This window comes from Pristiophorus japonicus, unplaced genomic scaffold, assembly GCF_044704955.1.
Source record: "Pristiophorus japonicus isolate sPriJap1 unplaced genomic scaffold, sPriJap1.hap1 HAP1_SCAFFOLD_1429, whole genome shotgun sequence".
In the NCBI taxonomy this organism is placed as follows: domain Eukaryota; kingdom Metazoa; phylum Chordata; class Chondrichthyes; family Pristiophoridae; genus Pristiophorus; species Pristiophorus japonicus.
In genome coordinates, this window is record NW_027251102.1 from 5,373 (window position 1) to 27,636 (window position 22,264).

Here is a 22,264-nt window from a genome sequence, read left to right on the forward strand (position 1 = left end):
TTGGTCCCTCAAAAGAGCTTTCTGACAAGGATTATTAAAAGCAGATGTAACCAAGAGAATAACAACAATTTTGACTTGGTATAATAGATCAACAGAAAGTTACATTCACAAGATCATGGTTAGCAATTAGTTCATCCTATATAAGTCCAAAAAGTATTTTTCTATTTTGTTTTTAGAACACTATCATAATTTAAAAAGGAAATCTGCTGGGTTTTAGTTCTAGTTCAATCTCTCTGCAAATACTTTGTGCCCAATGTAAAAGTCATCTTCTACAGGCAAGCCCTTGTTCCCCAAGAAGCAAAATATGACCGTATTTATAATCGTTTGATCGCATAATTGTTACTGGCTAATATGTAGAAATGCCATTACATCATCGATTTAGCAGACAGACATCAGCCAGAAACATTTTTTATGACAGATTTAACAAACGAATACTTATTCATGGATACAGTTATTTACAGAAGCAGCAGTATAAGTGACATGTTTAATCAGTTGAAATACAGCATCTGCAGCCAGTTCACAAAGGATTAAACAAATTAGTTACTTAGATGTGATCCCTTCAAAATTAACTATCAGGCTTGGGATAAACAAATACAAAATCAGACAGAGATGGCAGTTTACATCCTTAGTAGACCAAACAAAAGAATGTATTTTTACAATTTACATTGGTGCATTCCCAAGGAACCACATTTCATCCCAGTACCTTACAGCCTAAGAGTAAACGAACTAAGAGTAGGTAGCTCGGAGATTCATGTCCAGGATTCCCTTTGAGCAGCAGTTACTTTTAATGAGACTTTCAATGTAATGAGCCAATGGTTTGGCAGATACCAATCTTTTGAATAGTAAATGAGACATGACACATTTAATATCCAAATATTTTACCCGTTAAGGATCCTTAGTCTTTTTCAAAAATGTAAGATAGACCTTCCATCTAATTCTAACTAATGTTAGCGTTTAAATAAATGCTTAATCCCCATTCTGAATAGCATTTTAAAAATACATAGTAAAGAAAACATTTTTAAAAATACTCCATTGTGTCACAGAAATGTAGAAAATGTGCAATATCTCTAAAGGAATAGTTGATAATAACGATAAATGGCAGCACTACACTCCAGAACCGAAGCAACTAACAGTTTAATGGCAATACCACCATCCCAGCTTAGACCAAACTATTTAGATATTAAGCACAACACCATAAAAGGGGGAAAAAGGGATCATTTTCTGTTTGCTGATGTACATTTTATTTAAAAAGATCAGAAATTATACATTGATAACAATTGCAACAATGCTGATATTCAAAGCAAAATTCAGAGTAGTGATTTGGGGAGTTATTCCAATTATTTCATAATTTAAAGCGAAGTTTACCATAAACAGTGAGTGAATAGGGAGCTGAACATTTGTGTGTGTTTTGTTTTAAATCAAGGCCATGACACTCCATGATATCAACCTTTGGGGTACTATATTTTAATAAAAGGCTAAAGGGTCAAGAGAATCCCAGACATTTCACATGGAAGACCGTACTAATAAAGTCTCAACTTGACATACAAGTCAAATGTAAGCAAAAATGCATTTTTCCAATTATTTATCAGTTTGCTTTAAGATATCAGCTTGAATGATAGCCCAAATAATCTATGGATACGGCACAAGTATTTTCTGTGTTACAAGGCCTTCTGGCCACCAAATATTTTCGATTTAAAGTATCCATAGGAAGTGAGGTCTGGGTTTGCTATTTACATCCAATAGTGACATTTTATAATGGGCCAAAGGAAACAATGATAGTGATTAAGATACACAACTACTTTTCCCCTTCCCAGAGGTGGTAGAAGTCACCATACCAGTGTTTTACCAGATTTTCACTGGGTTCCAAGCAACCCAGTCAAGAACTGGTAAAACTTATTCCAATCATGGCATGAATCAGAGCAACAATCAACCCAGATATTCAAATCCACTTGCTACCACCAGATTGAGAACAAAGTAGAATAACAAATAATGGGTTGGCTGAAATGGTAGTTATCTTGATCGACTGAGGTCTGTGAAACTTTGAATTGTATACTTGATTCCTTCATTCAGGCAGACAACAGGTTTATATCCTAGATCTTTCTTTGCTCTTTCACAACTGTAGTAATGGAATGTTCCTGCTAATGCTACTCGCATGGGAGTGAATGTAGGTTTAATGGTCACAAATGGCTTTAGTAGCAACACCAAAATTGAAAGCAAGAAGGCCAAATAATAAGCTAGCAGGTAGGGTATGTGATACTTTGGCCGATCATAATTTAATCCAACTAAAAGCTCAGACAAGAAGGTCCAGAAAGGAATCGGTTCATCATTTGTGATATGATAAGCCTATTGGAATTAAAAAGAAAAAAAGAGTCAAGAAAGCAACGAGCATATTACAAAACAGGAGTTCTTCCAAATTAACCCCAAACACTATATTGACAATTTTGTTAAATGACAACGTGGGTTATGATAATATTTCTTAACTGTATCCTTTGTTAACTATTGCAGGTTAGGGGTGGGGGTGAACAAGAGGACAACATCAAGATCTGCCAAACTAATTTTAAGTCAACATAAATGTTGCAGGATTTTAAAGGGCGCCAGCCATGGCTCAGTGGGAGCATTCTTGACTGAGTCAGAGGTTGTGGGTTCAAGTCCTTCTCCAGAGACTTGAACACATAATCTAATCCGACACACATGCAGTACCCAGACAGTGCTGCATTGTCTGCCCGCTCCCTCTACATAAGAACATAAGAAATAGGAGCACGAGTAGGACCAATGAGCCTCCTCCTACCCCTCTTCATCAAACCCCATCAACATATCCTTCTATACTCTTCTCCCTCATGTGCTTATCTAGCTTCCCCTTGATGTCCAGATTTCGAAGTTGAACAGATGTACCACAGTACTGATAGTGTGACGGCCCCAGCCTGCGAGAGACCATCAGCGGCAGGTCGGGGCCATAAAAGGAGCAGCGCTGTGGGCTCTGGAGCGGCATGCCACTGCAAGGTACAGCGCGAGCTGGTGCAGGAAGGCGACGGCAGCGAAGAGGGTGACTGGATTGGACGTCATCAAGGTCCAGGTCGGTGATTGGAGCGTGGGCAGGTACAGCGGGAGCAGCGAGGTCAGGGCGAAGGAGTGACGAGAGTTTGTGGAGCAACGTGGTCGTGGCCCAGGAGAGGTGCGCGTTCGGGACCCAGGAGAGGCTACCCATGGGCAGCATGGGCCAGCCCACACTGCGATATATGTGCACTCTAGGTCCTTGCAGCAGAGCAGGTCTCCGGTCATCTTGGTTAACCATTGCCACTGGACCAAGGCCTAGCTCTTTTCAAGCCCATGTGGTGGCTGGTGTGCAACGGCCAACACACATTAAAAAAATCCATGCACAGGCATCTTTCACCTTTCAACATGTAGTTCAGGACCTGGAATATTAGGTCCTTCATTGAAACACCTGTGATCTCATCCTTTTTTGGCATGGAAGCAAGTCATCCTCGTTTCAAGGGACTGCCGATGATAATGATTCAGTTATGTGAGTGACAACGTAAGAATATAAGAAAAGGAGCAGGTGTCAGCCATTTGGCCCCTCAAGCCTGCTCCGCCATTCAATGAGATCATGGCTGATCTCTCGAGAGTGCAAAAGCTTCTATGGTACTATTTCAAGAAGAGCAGGGGAGTTCTTCCCGGTGTCCTGGCCAATATTTACCCCTCAACCAACATCACTAAAAAACAGATTATCTGGTTGTTATCTCATTACTTTTTGTGGGACCTTGCTATGTGCAAATTGGCTGCCGCATTTCCTACATTACAACAGCGACTGCACTTCAACCGCTTTGGGATGTCCAGAGGTCATTAAAAGCACTATATAAATGCAAGTTATTTCTTTTCAATACAATGTCACGAACTGTTCAATCTATTAAAGTACATTAGATTATAATACACTTGCCAGTATTAATACAGGTATCAATGTAAAATGATCTATCACTAATCCTTTGGTTGTCTCCGGAGATGGCTTCTGCCGGGTCTGTGTGCAGAAATCCTAACCCTGAAGCAACAAGGTCACTTCTACTAGCAAGAGTGCTGCTGGAGGGAGCAAAGAGATTTTTGTGCAGAGAACTTTGCTGGGTGCCTCTGATGAACAGTGCAGCTGATCACAGATAAATGGGCTCCCGCCAACAGTAACAACTTGTATTTATATAGCACCTTTAACATAGTAAAACATCCTAAGGCGCTTTCACAAGAGTATTACAAGACAAAAATTTGACACCGAGGCACACAAGGAGAAATTAGGGCAGATGACCAAAAGCTTGGTCAAAGAGCTAGGTTTTAAGGAGCGCCTTAAAAAGGAAATGGGGTAGAGAAGCGGAGAGGTTTAGGCAGGAAATTACAGAGCTTGGGCCCTAGGCAACAGAAGGCGCGGCCACCAATGGTTGAGCGATTATAATCAGGGGTGCTCAACAAGGTAGAATTAGAGGAGCGCAGATATCTCTGGGGGTTATGGGGCTGGAGGAGATTAGAGATAGGGAGGGGCGAGGCCATGGAGGGATTTGAAAATAAGGATGAGAATTTTGAAATTGAGGTGTTGCTTAACCAGGAGCCAATGTAGGTCAGCGAGCACAGGGGTGATGGGTGAACAGGACTTGGTGCGGATTAGGACAAGGGTAGTTGAGTTTTAAATTACCTCAAGTTTACATAGGATAGAACGCGGGAGGCCAACCAGGAGTGTCAAGTCTAGAGGTAAGTAACAAAAGCATGGATGGGGGTTTCAGCAGCAGATGAGCTGAGGCAGGGTCAGAGACGGGCGATGTTATGGAGGTAGGCGGTCTTAGTTATGCCGCGGATATGGGATCAGACGCTCATTTCAAGGTCAAATATGACACCAAGGTTGCGAACAATGTGCTTTAGCCTCAGACAGATGCTAGGGAGAGGGTTGGAATCAGTGGCTAGGGGACGCAGTTTCTGGTGGGGACTGAAAACAATGGCTTCAGTCTTCTAATGTCAGCTAGTGGCTCAGTTGGTAGCACACTTGCCACTGAGTCATAAAGTTGTGGGTTCAAGTCCCACTCCACGACTTGAACGCAAAAAGCACAGTTGACATTCCAGTGCAGTATCAAGGGAGTTGGGAGAGAGTTTTTTTTCCAGGGGCGGGGTTGGGATGGAGAGCGATATGAGGAAGTGCTCAGAGATGGCCTTATCTGTGTTTAGCATGATGGGAGTAGCGAGGCCATGAGAGATGGCAAAGTCAAGGATGTGGACATGAATATGGGTTGGGGAATTTACCTGAAGGAAGAGATTAAGGGAGGATAGGTAGTGAACTCAGCAGAGAGCGTGATGAATTGAGAATAGTTGTCCTCTGAGACCCTGCTACAGGCTGATCCTTCTATCCACTAGTAAAAGCTAACAATGGGTCTCTCGGCTATAAATCAGGAAAAATTTTAGTCAGATTGTCAAAAGACAGAAATTTCAGTGTCCTGTTATTACTAAATGTCCCCGTACCATCAATGGAGCAGTCCAGTTCACTAATGCGAAACAATTACGGAGAGCTAAAAATGTGAGATTAATCAAAACAAGATTGAAAAAGCTTGCTGAGAGATATTTATGCAGACATACACTGTCAACCATTACCTTTCCACAGATGTGTGACTTTGGGTGAAGATTCTCTGCTGCCAGGATCAGCCCATGCACAACATTATCAACGTAGGTGAAGTCTACCAGGTTCTTGCCATTGCTGTAAAGGCACACATTTATCAGACCAGAAAGTAAACCAGCCAACAGAATATTGCCAACACATCTAACAAATTTCCAGGAATGATAATTAACAGCTAAACTGCCCATCATCTCATAGAAACATAGAAACATAGAAAATAGGTGCAGGAGTAGGCCATTCGGCCCTTCTAGCCTGCACCGCCATTCAATGAGTTCATGGCTGAACATTCAACTTCAGTACCCCATTCCTGCTTTCTCGCCATACCCCTTGATCCCCCTAGCAGTAAGGACCTCATCTAACTCCTTTTTGAATATATTTAGTGAATTGGCCTCAACAACTTTCTGTGGTAGAGAATTCCACAGGTTCACCACTCTCTGGGTGAAGAAGTTCCTCCGCATCTCGGTCCTAAATGGCTTACCCCTTATCCTTAGACTGTGACCCCTGGTTCTGGACTTCCCCAACATTGGGAACATTCTTCCTGCATCTAACCTGTCTAACCCCGTCAGAATTTTATATGTTTCTATGAGGTCCCCTCTCATTCTTCTGAACTCCAGTGAATACAAGCCCAGTTGATCCAGTCTTTCTTGATAGGTCAGTCCCTCCATCCCGGGAATCAGTCTGGTGAACCTTCGCTGCACTCCCTCAATAGCAAGAATGTCCTTCCTCAGGTTAGGAGACCAAAACTGTACACAATACTCCAGGTGTGGCCTCACCAATGCCCTGTACAACTGTAGCAACACCTCCCTGCCCCTGTACTCAAATCCCCTTGCTATGAAGGCCAACTTGCCATTTGCTTTCTTAACCGCCTGCTGCACCTGCATGCCAACCTTCAATGACTGATGTACCATGACACCCAGGTCTCTTTGCACCTCCCCTTTTCCTAATCTGTCACCATTCAGATAATAGTCTGTCTCTCTGTTTTTACCACCAAAGTGGATAACCTCACATTTATCCACATTATACTTCATCTGCCATGCATTTGCCCACTCACCTAACCTATCCAAGTCGCTCTGCAGCCTCACAGCATCCTCCTCGCAGCTCACACTGCCACCCAACTTAGTGTCATCCGCAAATTTGGAGATACTACATTTAATCCCCTCATCTAAATCATTAATGTACAGTGTAAACAGCTGGGGCCCCAGCACAGAACCTTGCGGTACCCCACTAGTCACTGCCTGCCATTCTGAAAAGTACCCATTTACTCCTACTCTTTGCTTCCTGTCTGACAACCAGTTCTCAATCCATGTCAGTACACTACCCCCAATCCCATGTGCTCTAACTTTGCACATCAATCTCTTGTGTGGGACCTTGTCGAACGCCTTCTGAAAGTCCAAATATACCACATCAACTGGTTCTCCCTTATCCACTCTACTGGAAACATCCTCAAAAAATTCCAGAAGATTTGTCAAGCATGATTTCCCTTTCACAAATCCATGCTGACTTGGACCTATCATGTCACCTCTTTCCAAATGCACTGCTATGACATCCTTAATAATTGATTCCATCATTTTACCCACTACCGATGTCAGGCTGACCGGTCTATAATTCCCTGTTTTCTCTCTCCCTCCTTTTTTAAAAAGTGGGGTTACATTGGCTACCCTCCACTCCATAGGAACTGATCCAGAGTCAATGGAATGTTGGAAAATGACTGTCAACGCATCCACTATTTCCAAGGCCACCTCCTTAAGTACTCTGGGATGCAGTCCATCAGGCTCTGGGGATTTATCGGCCTTCAATCCCATCAATTTCCCCAACACAATTTCCCGGCTAATAAGGATTTCCCTCAGTTCCTCCTCCTTACTAGACCCCCCGACCCCTTTTATAACCGGAAGGTTGTTCGTGTCCTCCTTCGTGAATACCGAACCAAAGTACTTGTTCAATTGGTCCGCCATTTCTTTGTTCCCCGTTATGACTTCCCCTGATTCTGACTGCAGGGGACCTACATTTGTCTTTACTAACCTTTTTCTCTTTACATATCTATAGAAACTTTTGCAATCCGTCTTAATGTTCCCTGCAAGCTTCTTCTCATACTCCATTTTCCCTGCCCTAATCAAACCCTTTGTCCTCCTCTGCTGAGTTCTAAATTTCTCCCAGTCCCCAGGTTCGCTGCTATTTCTGGCCAATTTGTATGCCACTTCCTTGGCTTTAATACTATCCCTGATTTCCCTTGATAGCCACGGTTGAGCCACCTTCCCTTTTTTATTTCTATGCCAGACAGGAATGTACAATTGTTGTAGTTCATCCATGCGGTCTCTAAATGTCTGCCATTGCCCATCCACAGTCAACCCCTTAAGTATCATTCGCCAATCCATCTCAGCCAATTCACGCCTCATACCTTCAAAGTTAGCCTTCTTTAAGTTCTGGACCATGGTCTCTGAATTAACTGTTTCATTCTCCATCCTAATGCAGAATTCCACCATATTATGGTCACTCTTCTCCAAGGGGCCTCGCACAACGAGATTGCTAATTAATCCTTTCTCATTACATAACACCCAGTCTAAGATGGCCTCCCCCCTAGTTGGTTCCTCGACATATTGGTCTAAAAAACCATCCCTTATGCACTCCAGAAAATCCTCCTCCACCGTATTGCTTCCAGTTTGGTTAGCCCAATCTATGTGCATATTAAAGTCACCCATTATAACTGCTGCACCTTTATTGCACGCACCCCTAATTTCCTGTTTGATGCCCTCCCCAACATCACTACTACTGTTTGGAGGTCTGTACACAACTCACTTTAAACCATGTTTGTGTAGAGTTCTTAAAATAAAACCCATTAAAAAAAGGTGGGTATTGCCAATCTCTAATATTACAGAGACCATGTGATCTACCCACAAAAAGGGAAATATGCATTTTTCCATTTCCACAGCAGATGGTGTAACATAGGATTACATAGGATATATGGTACAGAAACAGGCCATTCAGCCCAACCAGTCAATGCCAGCGTTTATGCTCCACTCAAGCTTTCTCCCATCTTTCCTCATCTAAATCTATCAGCATTACACTCTATTCCCTTCTTCATATGCTTGTTTAGCCTCCCCTTAAATGCATCTATACTGTTTGCTTCAACCACTCCCTGTGGTAGCGAGTTCCACATTCTCACCACTCTTTGGGTAAAGAAGTTTCTTCTGAATTCACTATTGGATTTCTTGGTGAATATCTTATCTATAGACAGCCTCTAGTTATGCTCTTCCCCACAAACATTCTCTCTGTATCCACTCTATTTTCCAAAATTCCATGGACTCTGGATCGGATGATAGCTAATGTAACCCCACTTTTTAAAAAAGGAGGGAGAGAAAACAGGGAATTATAGACTGATTAGCCTGACATCAGTAGTGGGGAAAATGTTGGAATCAATTATTAAAGATGAAATAGCAGCGCATTTGGAAAGCAGTGACAGGATCGGTCCAAGTCAGCATGGATTTATGAAAGGGAAATCATGCTCGACAAATCTTCTGGAATTTTTTTGAGGATGTAACTAGTAGAGTGGATAAGGGAGAACCAGTGGATGTGGTGTATTTGGACTTTCAAAAGGCTTTTGACAAGGTCCCACACAAGCGATTAGTGTGCAAAATTAAGGCTAATGGGATTGGTGGTAATGTATTGACGTGGATAGAGAACTGGTTGGCAGACAGGATCAAAGAGTGGGAAACGGGTCCTTTCAGAATGGCAGGCAGTGACTAGTGGGGTACCGCAAGGTTCAGTGCTGGCACCCCAGCTATTTACAATATATATTAATGATTTAGATGAAGGAATTGAATGTAATATCTCCAAGTTTGTATATGACACTAAGCTGGGTGGCAGTGTGAGCTGTGAGGAGGATGCCAAGAGGCTGCAGGGTGACTTGAATAGGTTGGGTGAGTGGGCAAATGCAGTATAATGTGGATAAGTGTGAGGTTATCCACTTTGGTGGCAAAAACAGAAAGGCAGATTATCTGAATGGTGACAGATTAGTAAAAGGGAAGGTGCAACGAGACCTGGGTGCCATGGTACATCAGTCATTGAAAGTAGACATGGAGGTACAGCAGGCAGTTAAGAAAGCAAATGGCATGTTGGGCTTCATAGCGAGAGGATTGAGTATAGGAGCAGGGAGGTCTTACTGCAGTTGTACAGGGCCTTCGTGAGACCACACCTTGAGTATTATGTGCAGATTTGGTCTCCTAATCTGAGGAAGGACATTCTTGCTATTGAGGGAGTGCAGCGAAGGTTCACCAGACTAATTCCCAGGATGGCAGGACTGACATATGAAGAAAGACTGGATCGACTAGGCTTATATTCACTGGAATTTAGAAGAATGAGAGGGGATCTCATAGAAGCATATAAAATTCTGACGGGATTGGACAGGTTAGATGCAGGAAGAATGTTCCCGATATTGGGGCAGTCCAGAACCAGGGGTCACAGTCTAAGGAAAAGGGGTAAGCCATATAGGACCGAGATGAGCAGTAACTTTTTCACCCAGAGAATTGTGAACCTATGGAATTCTCTAACCTCAGAAAATTGTTGAGTCCAGTTCGTTGGATATATTCAAAAGGGAGTTCGATGTGGCCCTTACGGCTAAAGGGATCAGGGGGTATGAAGAGAAGGCAGGAGTGGGGTACTGAAGTTGCATGATCAGCCATGATCATATTGAATGGTGGTGCAAGCTTGAAGGGCCGAATGGCTTGCTCCTGCACCTATTTTCCATGTTTCTATCAAAACCATTTATAATTTAAAAAACCTCTATTAGGTCATCCCTCAGCCTTCTTTTTTCGAGAGAAAAGAGACCCAGCCTGTTCATCCTTTCCTGATATGTATACCCTCGCATTTCTGGTATCATCACTGTCCAAACTCCACGAATGCTGCAAGTACAAGCTCCAATTAAGTTCTCGCTTTAAAATCCATTTTGATGCCTTTAGGCACTTAAGTCACTACAAGAGATGGAAATTGATTTCACAGTACAATTCAAAAGGTGCTGCTGTTTATCGATAACAAAGCAGAATTACTGCCTTCATCCTGTCTTTGAAGTGTTGAAATAGGAAGGAAGCATATTGTATAGAGGATTGTGTTTTCATATAATGGGCCATCCAAATAATCGTACACCCTGAAAAGACACAAGTCACGCAGCATCTTGTCAATTAGAAAGCTGTTAGCTTCTGACTGGTTATTGCTTGGTTGTCTTTTTCCTCCACAGGTTCAGTTATAGTATGACACACTTATTACTTAACGCAGTTACATCTATACAGTACTAACCCAATCACAAACTTCATCTTGCCGCTCTTGGCAGCCTGTACAAGGACAGGTACTAAATGTGGATCTTGTGGTCCAAAAATGCCATGAGGACGAATCGCAACGGTCATGAAGTTCTGATCTGGATTATTAGCACCAAGAACTTCCTGTAATATAAAAACAAAAAGTTAATTGTGAACATGCAAGTAGGAAAGAAGCTACAGCATTCACTTCCATCAATGTAACAGGAAACTTTTTCCTCATGTCTATAATGTTTTGGATACGACCAATGCAGATGCCAAAATACTTAGAACAATTTACAGACTGGTCAAGAGTACCATAAAATAGGCAAAAAGGCTACAAGAAAATGTAACTGCAGAACTTACTGTACTAACTGTAATCCCCATGCAACATTTCAAATGCAAGTACAGGCTGGTCCTCATGAACTTAAATGGTAGTTGGTTAACCTTTTTCAGCTAAAATGATTCTTTCAACCCAAGATTGTTTTACATTAAAAACTTTGCATGTGCACAAAGTGGTGGTTGCAGTCACCAAACTGAAGAGAAATATTATTGTTAGTGATGAGAGAGAGTTAGAGAGGCATAGGCAGTCCCTCGAAATCGAGAAAGACTTGCTTCCATTCAAAGTGAGTTCTCAGGTGACTGAACAATCCAATGCAGGAATTACAGTCTCTGCAACAGGTGGGGCAGACAGTGGTTGAAGGAAAGGGTTGGTGAGGAGTCTGGTTTGCCACACGCTCCTTCCACTGTCTGTGCTTGATTTCTGCATGCTCTCAGTAACGAGTCTTGAGGTGCTCAGCGCCCTCTCGGATGCTCTTCCTCCACTTTGGGTGGTCTGGGCCAGGGATTCCCAGATGCTGGTGGGGATGTTGCACTTTATCAAGGAGGCTTTGAGGGTATCCTTGAATTGTTTCCTCTGCCCACCTGGGGCTTGCTTGCCATGTAGGTGTTCAGAGTAGAGCACTTGCTTTTGGAGTCAAGTGTTGGACATGTGGACGATGTGGCCTTCCCAGCGGAGCTGGTCGAGTGCAGTCAGTGCTTCGATGTTGGCCTGAGCGAGGACACCGACGTTGGTGTGTCTATCCTCCCAATGGATTTGCAGGATCTTGCAGAGGCAGCGCTGGTGCTACTTCTCCAGCGCTTTGAGGTGTCTACTGTATATAGTCCACATCTTGGAGCCATATTGAAGGGCGGGTATCACTACTGCCCTGTAGACCATAAGCTTGGTGCCAGATTGGAGGTCCTGGACTTCAAACACACTCTTCCTCAGGCGACCGAAGGCTGCACGATCACACTGGAAGTGGTGTTGGACCTAGTCATCGTTGTCTGCCCTTGCTGATAGTAGACTCCCGAGGTATGGAAAATGGTGCATGTCATCCAAGGCTGCGCACAGGTCGTCACAATTTGGTTGCATTGAAAAGCAGTTTTTAAACTTTCCTGCACAAGTTCAAAAACTGGAGAAACTTCCCAATAAGCACAAGGGAGGAAAATGTATGCATTGGAGAGGGGGAAGCAAGAACTTTATATTGAAAGCAGTTCCTGAGAGCTATGTTCCCCTTTAACCCCAGTCAGCCCATTGACAGAATAAATACTACACAGTTCAAGTCTAAAAGCTGAAAAATATCAGTGTTGAAAAGCCATTTCAAGTTAGGGTTTCCTTAATTTCTTCTTAATTTTCCTTGTGGTGCAGTCAAATTTTATCACATAATACTCCTGTGGAGCGCCTTGAGATTTTTCACTACGTTAATGGTGCTATACAAATACAAGTTGTTGTTGTTTGGTGGACAGAGGTATAAATTTGTTTTATCTTTCGAATTGGCAGATAAAACAAAAATTGTAATTAGCACATGGAGGGAAAAAAAAAAAGTTTAATATGAAATTTACAAATATTTTTACATTGGTGTAAAAATTTCCCAGAAAACCAAACCAGGAGACAAGCAAAAAAAATACCTCTAACTCACTTTTAGAAAGTATTTATTGAAGAACTGGATGGCACACAGGATTGTCACACTGATCACTGACTGGCTGCCTATTGCAGGTAGAGACTTTTCAACATTCTAAACCCAACTCCTTGTGGCCTTTGACCCAGTGAAAAACTACACAAAGCAGCACATATTGGCAATGAGTCCAATCATAAACATGTCTGGTATGGCAAATAAACATTTACAATAGTGCAGTTGGGGTGGTCTCCCAAGATTTGGTGGAAGGCACATTGTTGTGGTAGAGGGTGGTGAAAGGCTATTCCACGACACGTTAAATCTGTATTGGATATGTATTTTGTAAAATCACCTTTGTATTAACCAAAAATGTACCTGAAGACTACTAACAGATTGTAAGCGCTTATTATAACCTCACACGTGCACCTTCATTCATTGTACCATATGTATTTTTGATATGTAACCTTTACAGTTCTTTATATGATCACTTTTTTAAATATTAAATCAAACAAGTAGTCATTAAAATCTAAAATTTGTCAAGCTTTGCAAAATTCAGAAAAAGCATTCTGCCTTCACACAATTAACAGTGTGAGAATCAACTAACTGGTTTTGGGACTAGACAAGACAGTGCCATTACAATAGGGTCTTGGAATTACAAGGCCTGGGACCAGACAATGTCTGTAGAACAAGAGACAACAGGTCCAGAAGTTGCTGGCTAAGGCCTTGAAAAAAAGCAAGAATCAGATAAGATGGAGGAACAGTCTTCTTCCTCTGTTGTAGGCCAATGATTGGTCAGCCATGAAGGTACAACATCTTGAGGACCAGTCAATCACCCCTTGTCCATCAAAGGTATGATGGGGAGTGGGTTGACTCTTTCCTCCGTCTGAAACAAACTCGACACACCATTGGCTACCCCACCCTTTGGAAAGACCCCAATAGGGTAGATACCCATGACAATATCAACCCCTATAATCACCCTCAAAAGTGGCAAAAAGAGGACCACTTACATGAGTTAGGCTGTAGAGCACCAGGAGCAAGGGCTGACCGTGGAGAGGAACCAGGCAGCAGTGACCCATGAGAAGAGGATAAAATGATACAATCATAAAATGGTTACTGCACGGAAGGCAGCCATTTGGCCTGTTGAGCCAGTGCTGACTCTCAGCTAGTCCCACTCCCCTGCCCTTTCCCCGTAGCCTTGCAAAATATTTTCCTTCAGATACTTATCTAATTCCCTTTTGAAAGATAAAATTGAGCCTGCCTCCACCACCCTTTCAAGCAGTACATTCCAGATCTTAACCACTCGCTGCATAAAAAAAAAAAATTCTTGCGTCGCCTTTGGCTCTTTTACCAATCACCTTAAATCTGTGTCCTCTGTTTCTCGACCCTTATGCCAATAGAAACAGTTTCTCTCTATCTGCTTTGTCAAGACCCCTTGTAATTTTGAACATCTCTAACAAATCTCCTCTCAATCCTCTCTGCTCCAAGGAGAACAACCCCAACTTCTCCAGTCTATCAACGTAACTGAAGGATCCAGATTCAAACAGAGGTCACCCCAGGCAAGGTGTGAACAAGACAAGGGCCAACAAACAGAAGATATCCCAGGCGGGGTGAGATGGAAGAGACCCCAGGTGGGGTGGAAGCTTCCTTCAAGACTCCTATCAAGAGGGTACGAATTCTACCCAGGACAGTATGGGTTATATAATTCTCGTTTTATACTGTGAACTGCTGCTAAGGCACACAAGTGCTGACCTTTGTGTAATACCCAATAAAATACCACTATATTATATTGGAATCATGTCGAACAATTGGGACAGGGGGCAAAAACCCCAGAAGGCGAGTAGAGTCATCTGTGCGCAGATGATATTTTTCATGGAGCAACTGTTTGCATCCTTACGAGTAATTTGTTAAAAAAAAACTTAAAACCCAAATCTAGAACAATTAAGTATTTCAGTAAAGTTTACATCACTCAGCCATGCCACACCATATTCAAGACTACCAGAACTATATAACTTCATCCTCATTTAGGTTTAAAGAGATGTCAAGAGAATAAAACTTACCATCTCCTGTAAGATCTTTGTTTGTGAATAGTAGTCAATGGGCTTCTTAGCATATGGTAGGTCTTCAGAGCCATTCTTTAGGTCAGTGCCTTCAAATACAACACTAGCACTACTAGTCAGCACCAGTTTCTGTGTGCAAGAAAAAAAGTCAGTCATAAAAGGTGGGTGAGAGAAGAAAGCAAAGAAATGCTTATAAAGCTGCAATACACCATTTCTTACCTGAACACCAGCTTCCTTACATGCTTCTATTATAGTTTTTGTCCCTGTGAAATTAACCTTATAGAAGAGTTCTCTGTTGTCACTGGAAGGTGCTGGAGAGGCGCAGTGAAATACGATGCTCACATCCTGAACTGCTGGCAGTATATCCTAAACAAAACCACAATTTATTCATTTGCAATTCCATTGTTGACTTTTTACTTTTAATACACATTAAAGTTTACAAACAGCATAGGACACGTAACACCAAAACAAACTTGATGAACAACCTGTGGTAACTTGCTGGACAACAAGTTCCTCTTGGCTGCAAACAGCCTGAAAGTTTGTGTTTTGAGGGGAGGAGAAAGGCCATAATACTTAGTCCCTAATGGCTGCCTTACACACTAATTTAAAAAAAAGTGTTACTGTTAACATCATTTCCTCCAATCACTGTATCTAGGAAAATGCCAGGTGCCCGGATACTACCATGGTCACAAATATTACATTTCATGTGCACTATCAGACATCAAGCTATCACATCACTATCATATTACATTAATATAGCGATACAAATATCTAGTCTCAGGTAGGTGGCCCCTGCTACAGTAAATTACCTTACATTGGCACAATGCTGAGAGTGTGCTCCATTACACTAAAGAGTTAAAAGCTCATACAGATTCACATCAATTTCTTAAGTGACAGGAACCTCGTGATGCAGTTGGGCAAACAGCCCACTGGCAAAACAAATAACTCCACTCAAAAAAACCTACTGATTAGTTTGTTGTAAGTGGAAAAGAACACGCCATTTGACCAAATGAATCCATGCTTTCCACTGTCAATGTATCATTTGTCCCATCATTACATCTACCCCAATGTATCGAGTACCGCAAGAAGAATTATTTTCAAAATTTCTCCTCAATCCGAGAGGTAAAGTGAAACTCTAGAATAATCAAGTTTACAACATACAATATTCAAACCCGAGTCAGTTGCTTCCCAAACAAAGTTATTCATACGGTCCCAGGACAAGAAATCTGTCCATATTTATCCCGAAAACCTGCAATCCTACTTCAAACAAGACATGTTTCCTCAAAATTATCACATAATTCCTAAACATTAGTGTCTCTTCATTTTTCCCCCCCAGTACCACCATGTTTGGATTTTAAAACTGGGTTCGACAATACTAATTGATACAACATCATAGTGTTCGCTTCCAACAGACAGAGGAGCTTTTCATGTCACCAATCTGGGCTGGATTTGAACCCAGGTCACAGAGGTGTGAAAAAAAGTATGAGAAAAGAGCAAGAAAAGGAGATTGAATGCTTCCGGCCAGGGAGCTAGCACTGACATGGGTACAAGGGGCCAAATAGCTTCCTTCTGTCCTAAAATTTCTGTTGCACAATGATTTACCATAAATGTTGCACACTCTACAACCAGTTTAGTAACTCATTAACTGCTTCAGAAATGTTAAAAGATTGTTAAACTGCACTGAGGGTCCCTTCTACAGGAATTGGAATGGGCGATTGGTGACAACTCAGGAGGAAAAAAAAGGAGCGAGCGAGAGCAAGGAAGAGAGAGAAAAAAAGAAAAAAGGAACACAAATTCGGGAGGGAATGGGGAAGAGAAACACAAACTGGTGCGAAGGAGAAGAGAGATCATGTTAGTCTGTGATGTGCACTGTTGTATAATGGCCCAGAATCTGCATCAGTGGCAAAGCGACAGCGCTTGCCACTGACCTCAAAGAAAGCTGTCCACAAAGATCGAGTGATCTCTGTGGCGTGAATTTCAGCTCTCCCAACGTTAGTTTGAATCTGGCACCAAGTCAAACGAATCTCCAGGGTCCAGCAACAGTAATACACCAACAACAACAACAATTTTTATTTATACAGAGCCTTTAACATAGTAAAACATCCCAAGTCATTTCACAGCAGTGTCATAAGACAAAACAGATAAATTTGACACTAAGCTGCAGAAGAAGAATTTACAGTAGATGACCAACAGCTTTGTTAAAGAGGTAACTTTTAAGGAGCATCTTAAAGGAGGAAAGAGAGGTAGAAAGGCAGAGAGGTTTAAGTAGGGAGTTCCAGAGCTTGGGGCCCAGGCAGCTGAAGGCACAGCCACTGATGGTTGAGCAGTTATAATCAGGGATGTTCAAGAGGGCAGAATTTGAGGAGCACAGACATTTTGTGGGGTTGTGAGGCTGAAAGATTACAGAGATAGGGAGAGGTGAGGCCATGGAGGGATTTGTAAACAAGGATGAGATTTTTGAAATCGAGGCGTTGCTTAACCGGGAGCCAATGTAGGTCAGCAAGGTCAGGGGTGATGGGTGATCAGGACTAGGTGCCAGTTAGGACACGGGCTGCCAAGTTTTGGATGACCTCAAGTTAACGTAGTGTAGAATGCAGGAGGCCAGCCAGGAGTAGTCAAATCTAGAGGTAACAAAGGCATGGATGAGGGTTTCAGCAGCAGGAGAGCTGAGGCAGGGGTGGAGGCGGGCAATGTTACGGAGGTGGAAATAGACGGTTTTAGTTATGCCATGGATATGTGGCCGGAAGCTCATTTCAGGGTCAAATATGACACCTAGGTTGCAAATAGTCTGGTTTAGCCTCAGATAGATGCTAGGGAGAGATGGAGTCAGTGGCTAGGGAACGCAATTTGTGGCGGATTCGGGACCAAAGATAATGGCTTTGGTCTTTCCAATATTTAACTGGAGAAAATTTCTGCTCATCCAGTACTGGATGTCAGACAAACAGTCTGGCAATTTAGAGACCATGGAGAGATCGAGAGAAGTGGTGGAGAGGTAGAGCTGGGTGTAGTCAGCATACATGTGGAAACTGACTCCATGTTTTCAGATGATATCGCCAAGGGGCACATATAGATGAGAAATAGGAGGGGGACACCAGGGGTAACGACACGGGAGTGGGAAGAGAATCCATTGCAGGAGATTTTCTAGCTACGATTAGATAGATAAGAATGGAACCAGGCGAGAGCAGTCCCACCCAACTGGACAATGGTGGAGAGGCATTGGAGGAGGATGGAGTGGTCAACTGTGTCAAAAGCTGCAGACAGATCCAGGAGGACGAGGAGTGATAGTTTACCTTTGTCAGTCACGAAGGATGACATTTGTGACTTTGATAAGAGCTCTTTCGGTACTGTGGCGAGGCTGAAACCAGATTGAAGGAATTCAAACATGGAGTTCTGGGAAAGATGGTCAAGGATTTGGGAAGTGACAACACGTTCAAGGACTTTGGAGATTGGAGATGGGGCGGTAGCTAGCAAGCACAGTGGGGTCAAGGATTGTTTTTTTGGAATGGGGTGATGACCATAGATTTGAAGGAGAAGGGGACAGCACCTGAGGCTGTCATCAAGCAGGCTAAGCAGCCAATCACATTGAAGAATTCTCACAGCTAGTAAACCAGGAAGTAAAACGCACAGATTATAATTTACTTTTTATAAATTTTACAGAGAGTGAAATAAAGATTGAGACTTACACATAGGATTAAGGTAGAAGCTGAAAGATCATACAAACTTTAAAGAAAATTATTTTAAAAACCATGTAATTCTTATATTATTGGTATAATTGGACATTCCAGATATAAAATTATTTTTTCACATCCAGAACAGTAGTTCAGCAGTCAATACAACATTAAAAACCCAGTTACACCTATTTCAACAAGGATTTTTTGGCAGGGGGTGGCATAGTTAAACAGTGCTATTCCAGCATAATAGTGGGAAGTTTTCTTCCTTCAGTGTCATTTGAATCGATTGCCAGTGCCAGGGAGTTCCACAGTGCAATCTGTGGAGGAGCAGGGAATGACTGACAGCAACTTCTGGATTTCCATGTTTATCTGTGTATGCACGGACTACAGAATTGATGTCACTTTCAAAAGGAGTAATGATGGAGAACGCTGACAGCTTCACCATCATTACCACCGCAAAATCTAGGCCAATATATTTTGTTCCGGGAGTCAGGCAACTTTGGTGATTTTCTTTGTGGACTGAGCCTCATCTGCCTGAAGCTGGGTTTCAGTGGTGGGATGTGGGACTCAGTGAATTGAATTAGGTTTGCCTTTATTATTTTTAACTTGCTGTGCATTGTATAGTCATAAAATTGCATGAAAACTTTAGTTAGAAGTTGTTTGTATCGATTATGTTTTTGTCGAATCAATGATATTTAATTGGGTATTTCTCATAAGAACATAAGAAATAGGAGCAGTAGGCCATACGGCCCCTTGAGCCTGCTCCACCATTTAATACGATCATGGCTGATCCGATCATGGACTCGGGTCCACTTCTCTGCCCACTCCCCATAACGCCTTAATTCTTTATCAGTTAAGAAGCTGTCTATTTCTATCTTCAATTTATTCAATGTCCTGGCTTCCACAGCTCTGAGGCAGTGAATTCCACAGATTTACAACCCTCAGAAGAAATTCCTCCTCATCTCAGTTTTAAATGGGCAGCCCCTTATTCCAAGATTTATGCCCCCTAGTTCTCATTGCAGAAACATCACAGAAGTAGTTTTTATTTAAACATTACTTACCCTTCAATTTTTTGGGGGATTTATAAATTATGTTATTCATATTATAGTACAAAGTCAAATATTTTATTTGGGGTTTGGTGATACTAAGACACTAAAGTCAGGTAAATGCAAGAACGTATGCAAACAGTGGACAAATATCACGTGATCAAATATCATATGATTAAATCTCCAGGAATGTGTTAAACCAGAGTTGGCAAACCTAGGTGCAGCGTGAGAATTGCTTTAGCAATGTTAAGATTGTTACAGGTGCATCGTGATTGATAGCTAGTTGTTCATTCCATTAATCCAATTGCATTCAAACGAAAAGTGCAACTATGTGTTCCTGGTATTTCATAGAAATTTACAGCGTGGAAGGTGGCCATTTCAGCCCATCGTGTCCACATCAGCCGACAAAGAGCTATCCAGCCTAATCCCACTTTCCAGCTCTTGGTCCGTAGCCCTGTACGTTACGGCATTTCAAGTGCCCATCCAAGTCCTTTTTAAATGTGGTGAGAGTTTCTGCCTCTACCACCCTTTCAGGCAGTGAGCTCCAGACCCCCACCACACTCTGGATGAAAGTATTTCCCCTCAAAACCTCCTACCAATCACTTTAAATCTATGTCCCCTGGTTGTTGACCCCTCTGCTAAGGGAAATAGATCTTTTCTATCCACTCTATCTAGGCCCCTCAATTTTATACACCTCAATAAGGTCTCCACTTAGCCATGTTCCAAAGAAAACAAACCCAACCGATCAGTTCTTTCCTCAGCTAAAATTCTCCAGTCCTGGCAGCATCCTCATAAATCTCCTATGTACTCTCTCTAGTGCAATCAAATCTTTCCTGTAATGTGGTGACTAGAACTGCTTGCAGTACTCTAGCTGTGGCCGAACTAGTGTTTTATACAGTTCAAGCATAACCTCCCTGCTCTTGTATTCTATGCCTTGACTAACAAAGGCAGGTATTCCGTATGCCGCCTTAACCACCTTATCTATCTGGCCTGCTACCTTCAAGGATCTGTGGAAATGCACTCCAAGGTCCCTCTATTCCTCTACATTTCTCAGTGTCCTACCATTTAATGTGTATTCCCTTGCCTGGTTAGCCCTTCCCAAATGCATTACCTCACACTTCTCCAGATTGAATTCTATTTGCCACTGTTCTGCCCACCTGACCAGTTCATGGATATCTTCCTGCATTCTACAGCTGTCTTCTTCATCATCAACCACACAGCCAATTTTTGTATCATCTGCAAACTTCTTAATTATACCCCCTACATTCAAGACTAAAATCATTGATATACACCACAAAAAGCATGGGACCTACTGCTGAGCCCTGCAAAACCCCACTGGAAACAGCCTTCCAGTCACAAAAACACCCATCAACCATTACCCTTTGCTTCCTGCCTCAGCCAATTTTGGATCCAACTTGCCACTTTGCCCTGGATCCCATGGGCTTTTACTTTCATGACCAGTCTGCCACGTGGGACCTTATCAAAAGCCTTGCTAAAATCCATTTACACTATATCAAAACGCACTACCCTCAATTGATCCTCCTCAAAAAATTCAATCAAGTTAATCAGACATGACCTTCCCTTGACAAATCCATGCTGACTGTACTTGATTAATCCGTGTCTTTCTAAATGAATTATCCTGTCCCTCAGAATTTTTTCCAATAACTTCCCCACCAACAAGGTTAGGCTGACTGGTCTGTAATTACTCGGTCTATCCCTTTCTCCCTTTTTAAACAAAGGTACAACCTTAACAGTCCTCCAGTACCATACATGTAGCTGGAGAGGATTGGAAAAGGATGGTCAGAGCCTTTGCTATTTCCTCTTTTGCTTTCATTCGCAATTCAAAAATCACGAAGCTGGGCATTTTCTCTTTTTGCGAATAGATGGCAACATGCCATGGGAAATTGAATATAAAATACTGTAGTGTTATAACTAAAATGTAATTTACACCAACCTCCTTACAGCACAGATCTGCACTGAAGAACTGAACTCCTTCATTCTCAAATGGTTTTCGGACATCCAAAATATTAACAACGTATCCTTTCTCCAGAAGCTTCTTCACTAAATGTTGGCCTAAAAAACCTGAGCCTCCGATAACAGTACATTTCTTGTGCTATAAAACAAAATGGAAAAAAATATATATTTTCATAAGATCTTAGCCAGACAGGTTATCATTGAAGTCTGCAGGTTCTGCACATGTGCATCAATGTTTTCCCCATCTCTCCCATTCCGTTCATTTATGCATCCAAAACAAATCTCCATCTTCCGCGCTGTTATGCTACACACTACATTAACTCAAACACTGCCAATGAAATACTCACTTACCACCCGCGAACGTGTAGCCATCTTCCGCAGCAAAGTAGAATTTATGGTGATTTCACACTGCAAAGATGTACACTACCACGACCAGAATCCCGTCAGCTCCACCTCTTAAACTCCATTGTGCCAAGGGGTGGCCCTGTCCCGTCTGATTGGTGTTAATGTCCCCTTGTGGCCGAACGTTGCCGGGGTGACAGCCCCACCATCCAATTAGATTATCGGGTGATCATGGGCCGATGATGGCACGTGAAGCAATGACCAATCGGAATTGGATTTTGCTCCGCTTCCTCGGTGACCAACATCAATGTTGAATATAA

At 42.4% G+C, this 22,264-nt stretch overlaps 1 protein-coding gene across 1 annotated transcript; it reads right to left on the bottom strand.

The window, feature by feature from the left end:
* Window positions 1–451: 451 nt before the first annotated feature.
* Window positions 452–22,083, bottom strand: nsdhl (NAD(P) dependent 3-beta-hydroxysteroid dehydrogenase NSDHL). The gene is made up of 7 exons (XM_070870464.1): window positions 21,954–22,083; window positions 21,583–21,741; window positions 15,131–15,277; window positions 14,912–15,040; window positions 10,922–11,064; window positions 5,614–5,716; window positions 452–2,343 (listed from the first exon to the last, which is right to left on the bottom strand). The coding sequence occupies exons 1-7, from the start codon at window positions 21,972–21,974 to the stop codon at window positions 2,011–2,013; spliced, it is 1,035 nt and encodes a 344-aa protein (XP_070726565.1). The 5' UTR covers window positions 21,975–22,083; the 3' UTR covers window positions 452–2,010.
* Window positions 22,084–22,264: the final 181 nt, after the last annotated feature.

Coding starts and splice junctions, on each gene's coding strand:
- nsdhl (XM_070870464.1), bottom strand. CDS start 21,974: ATGGCTACACGTTCGCGGGTG. Junction 21,742..21,953: donor TGGCTACACGTTCGCGGGTG/GTAAGTGAGTAT, acceptor TTTGTTTTATAG/CACAAGAAATGTACTGTTAT. Junction 11,065..14,911: donor CAAAGATCTTACAGGAGATG/GTAAGTTTTATT, acceptor TTTATATTACAG/GAAGTTCTTGGTGCTAATAA.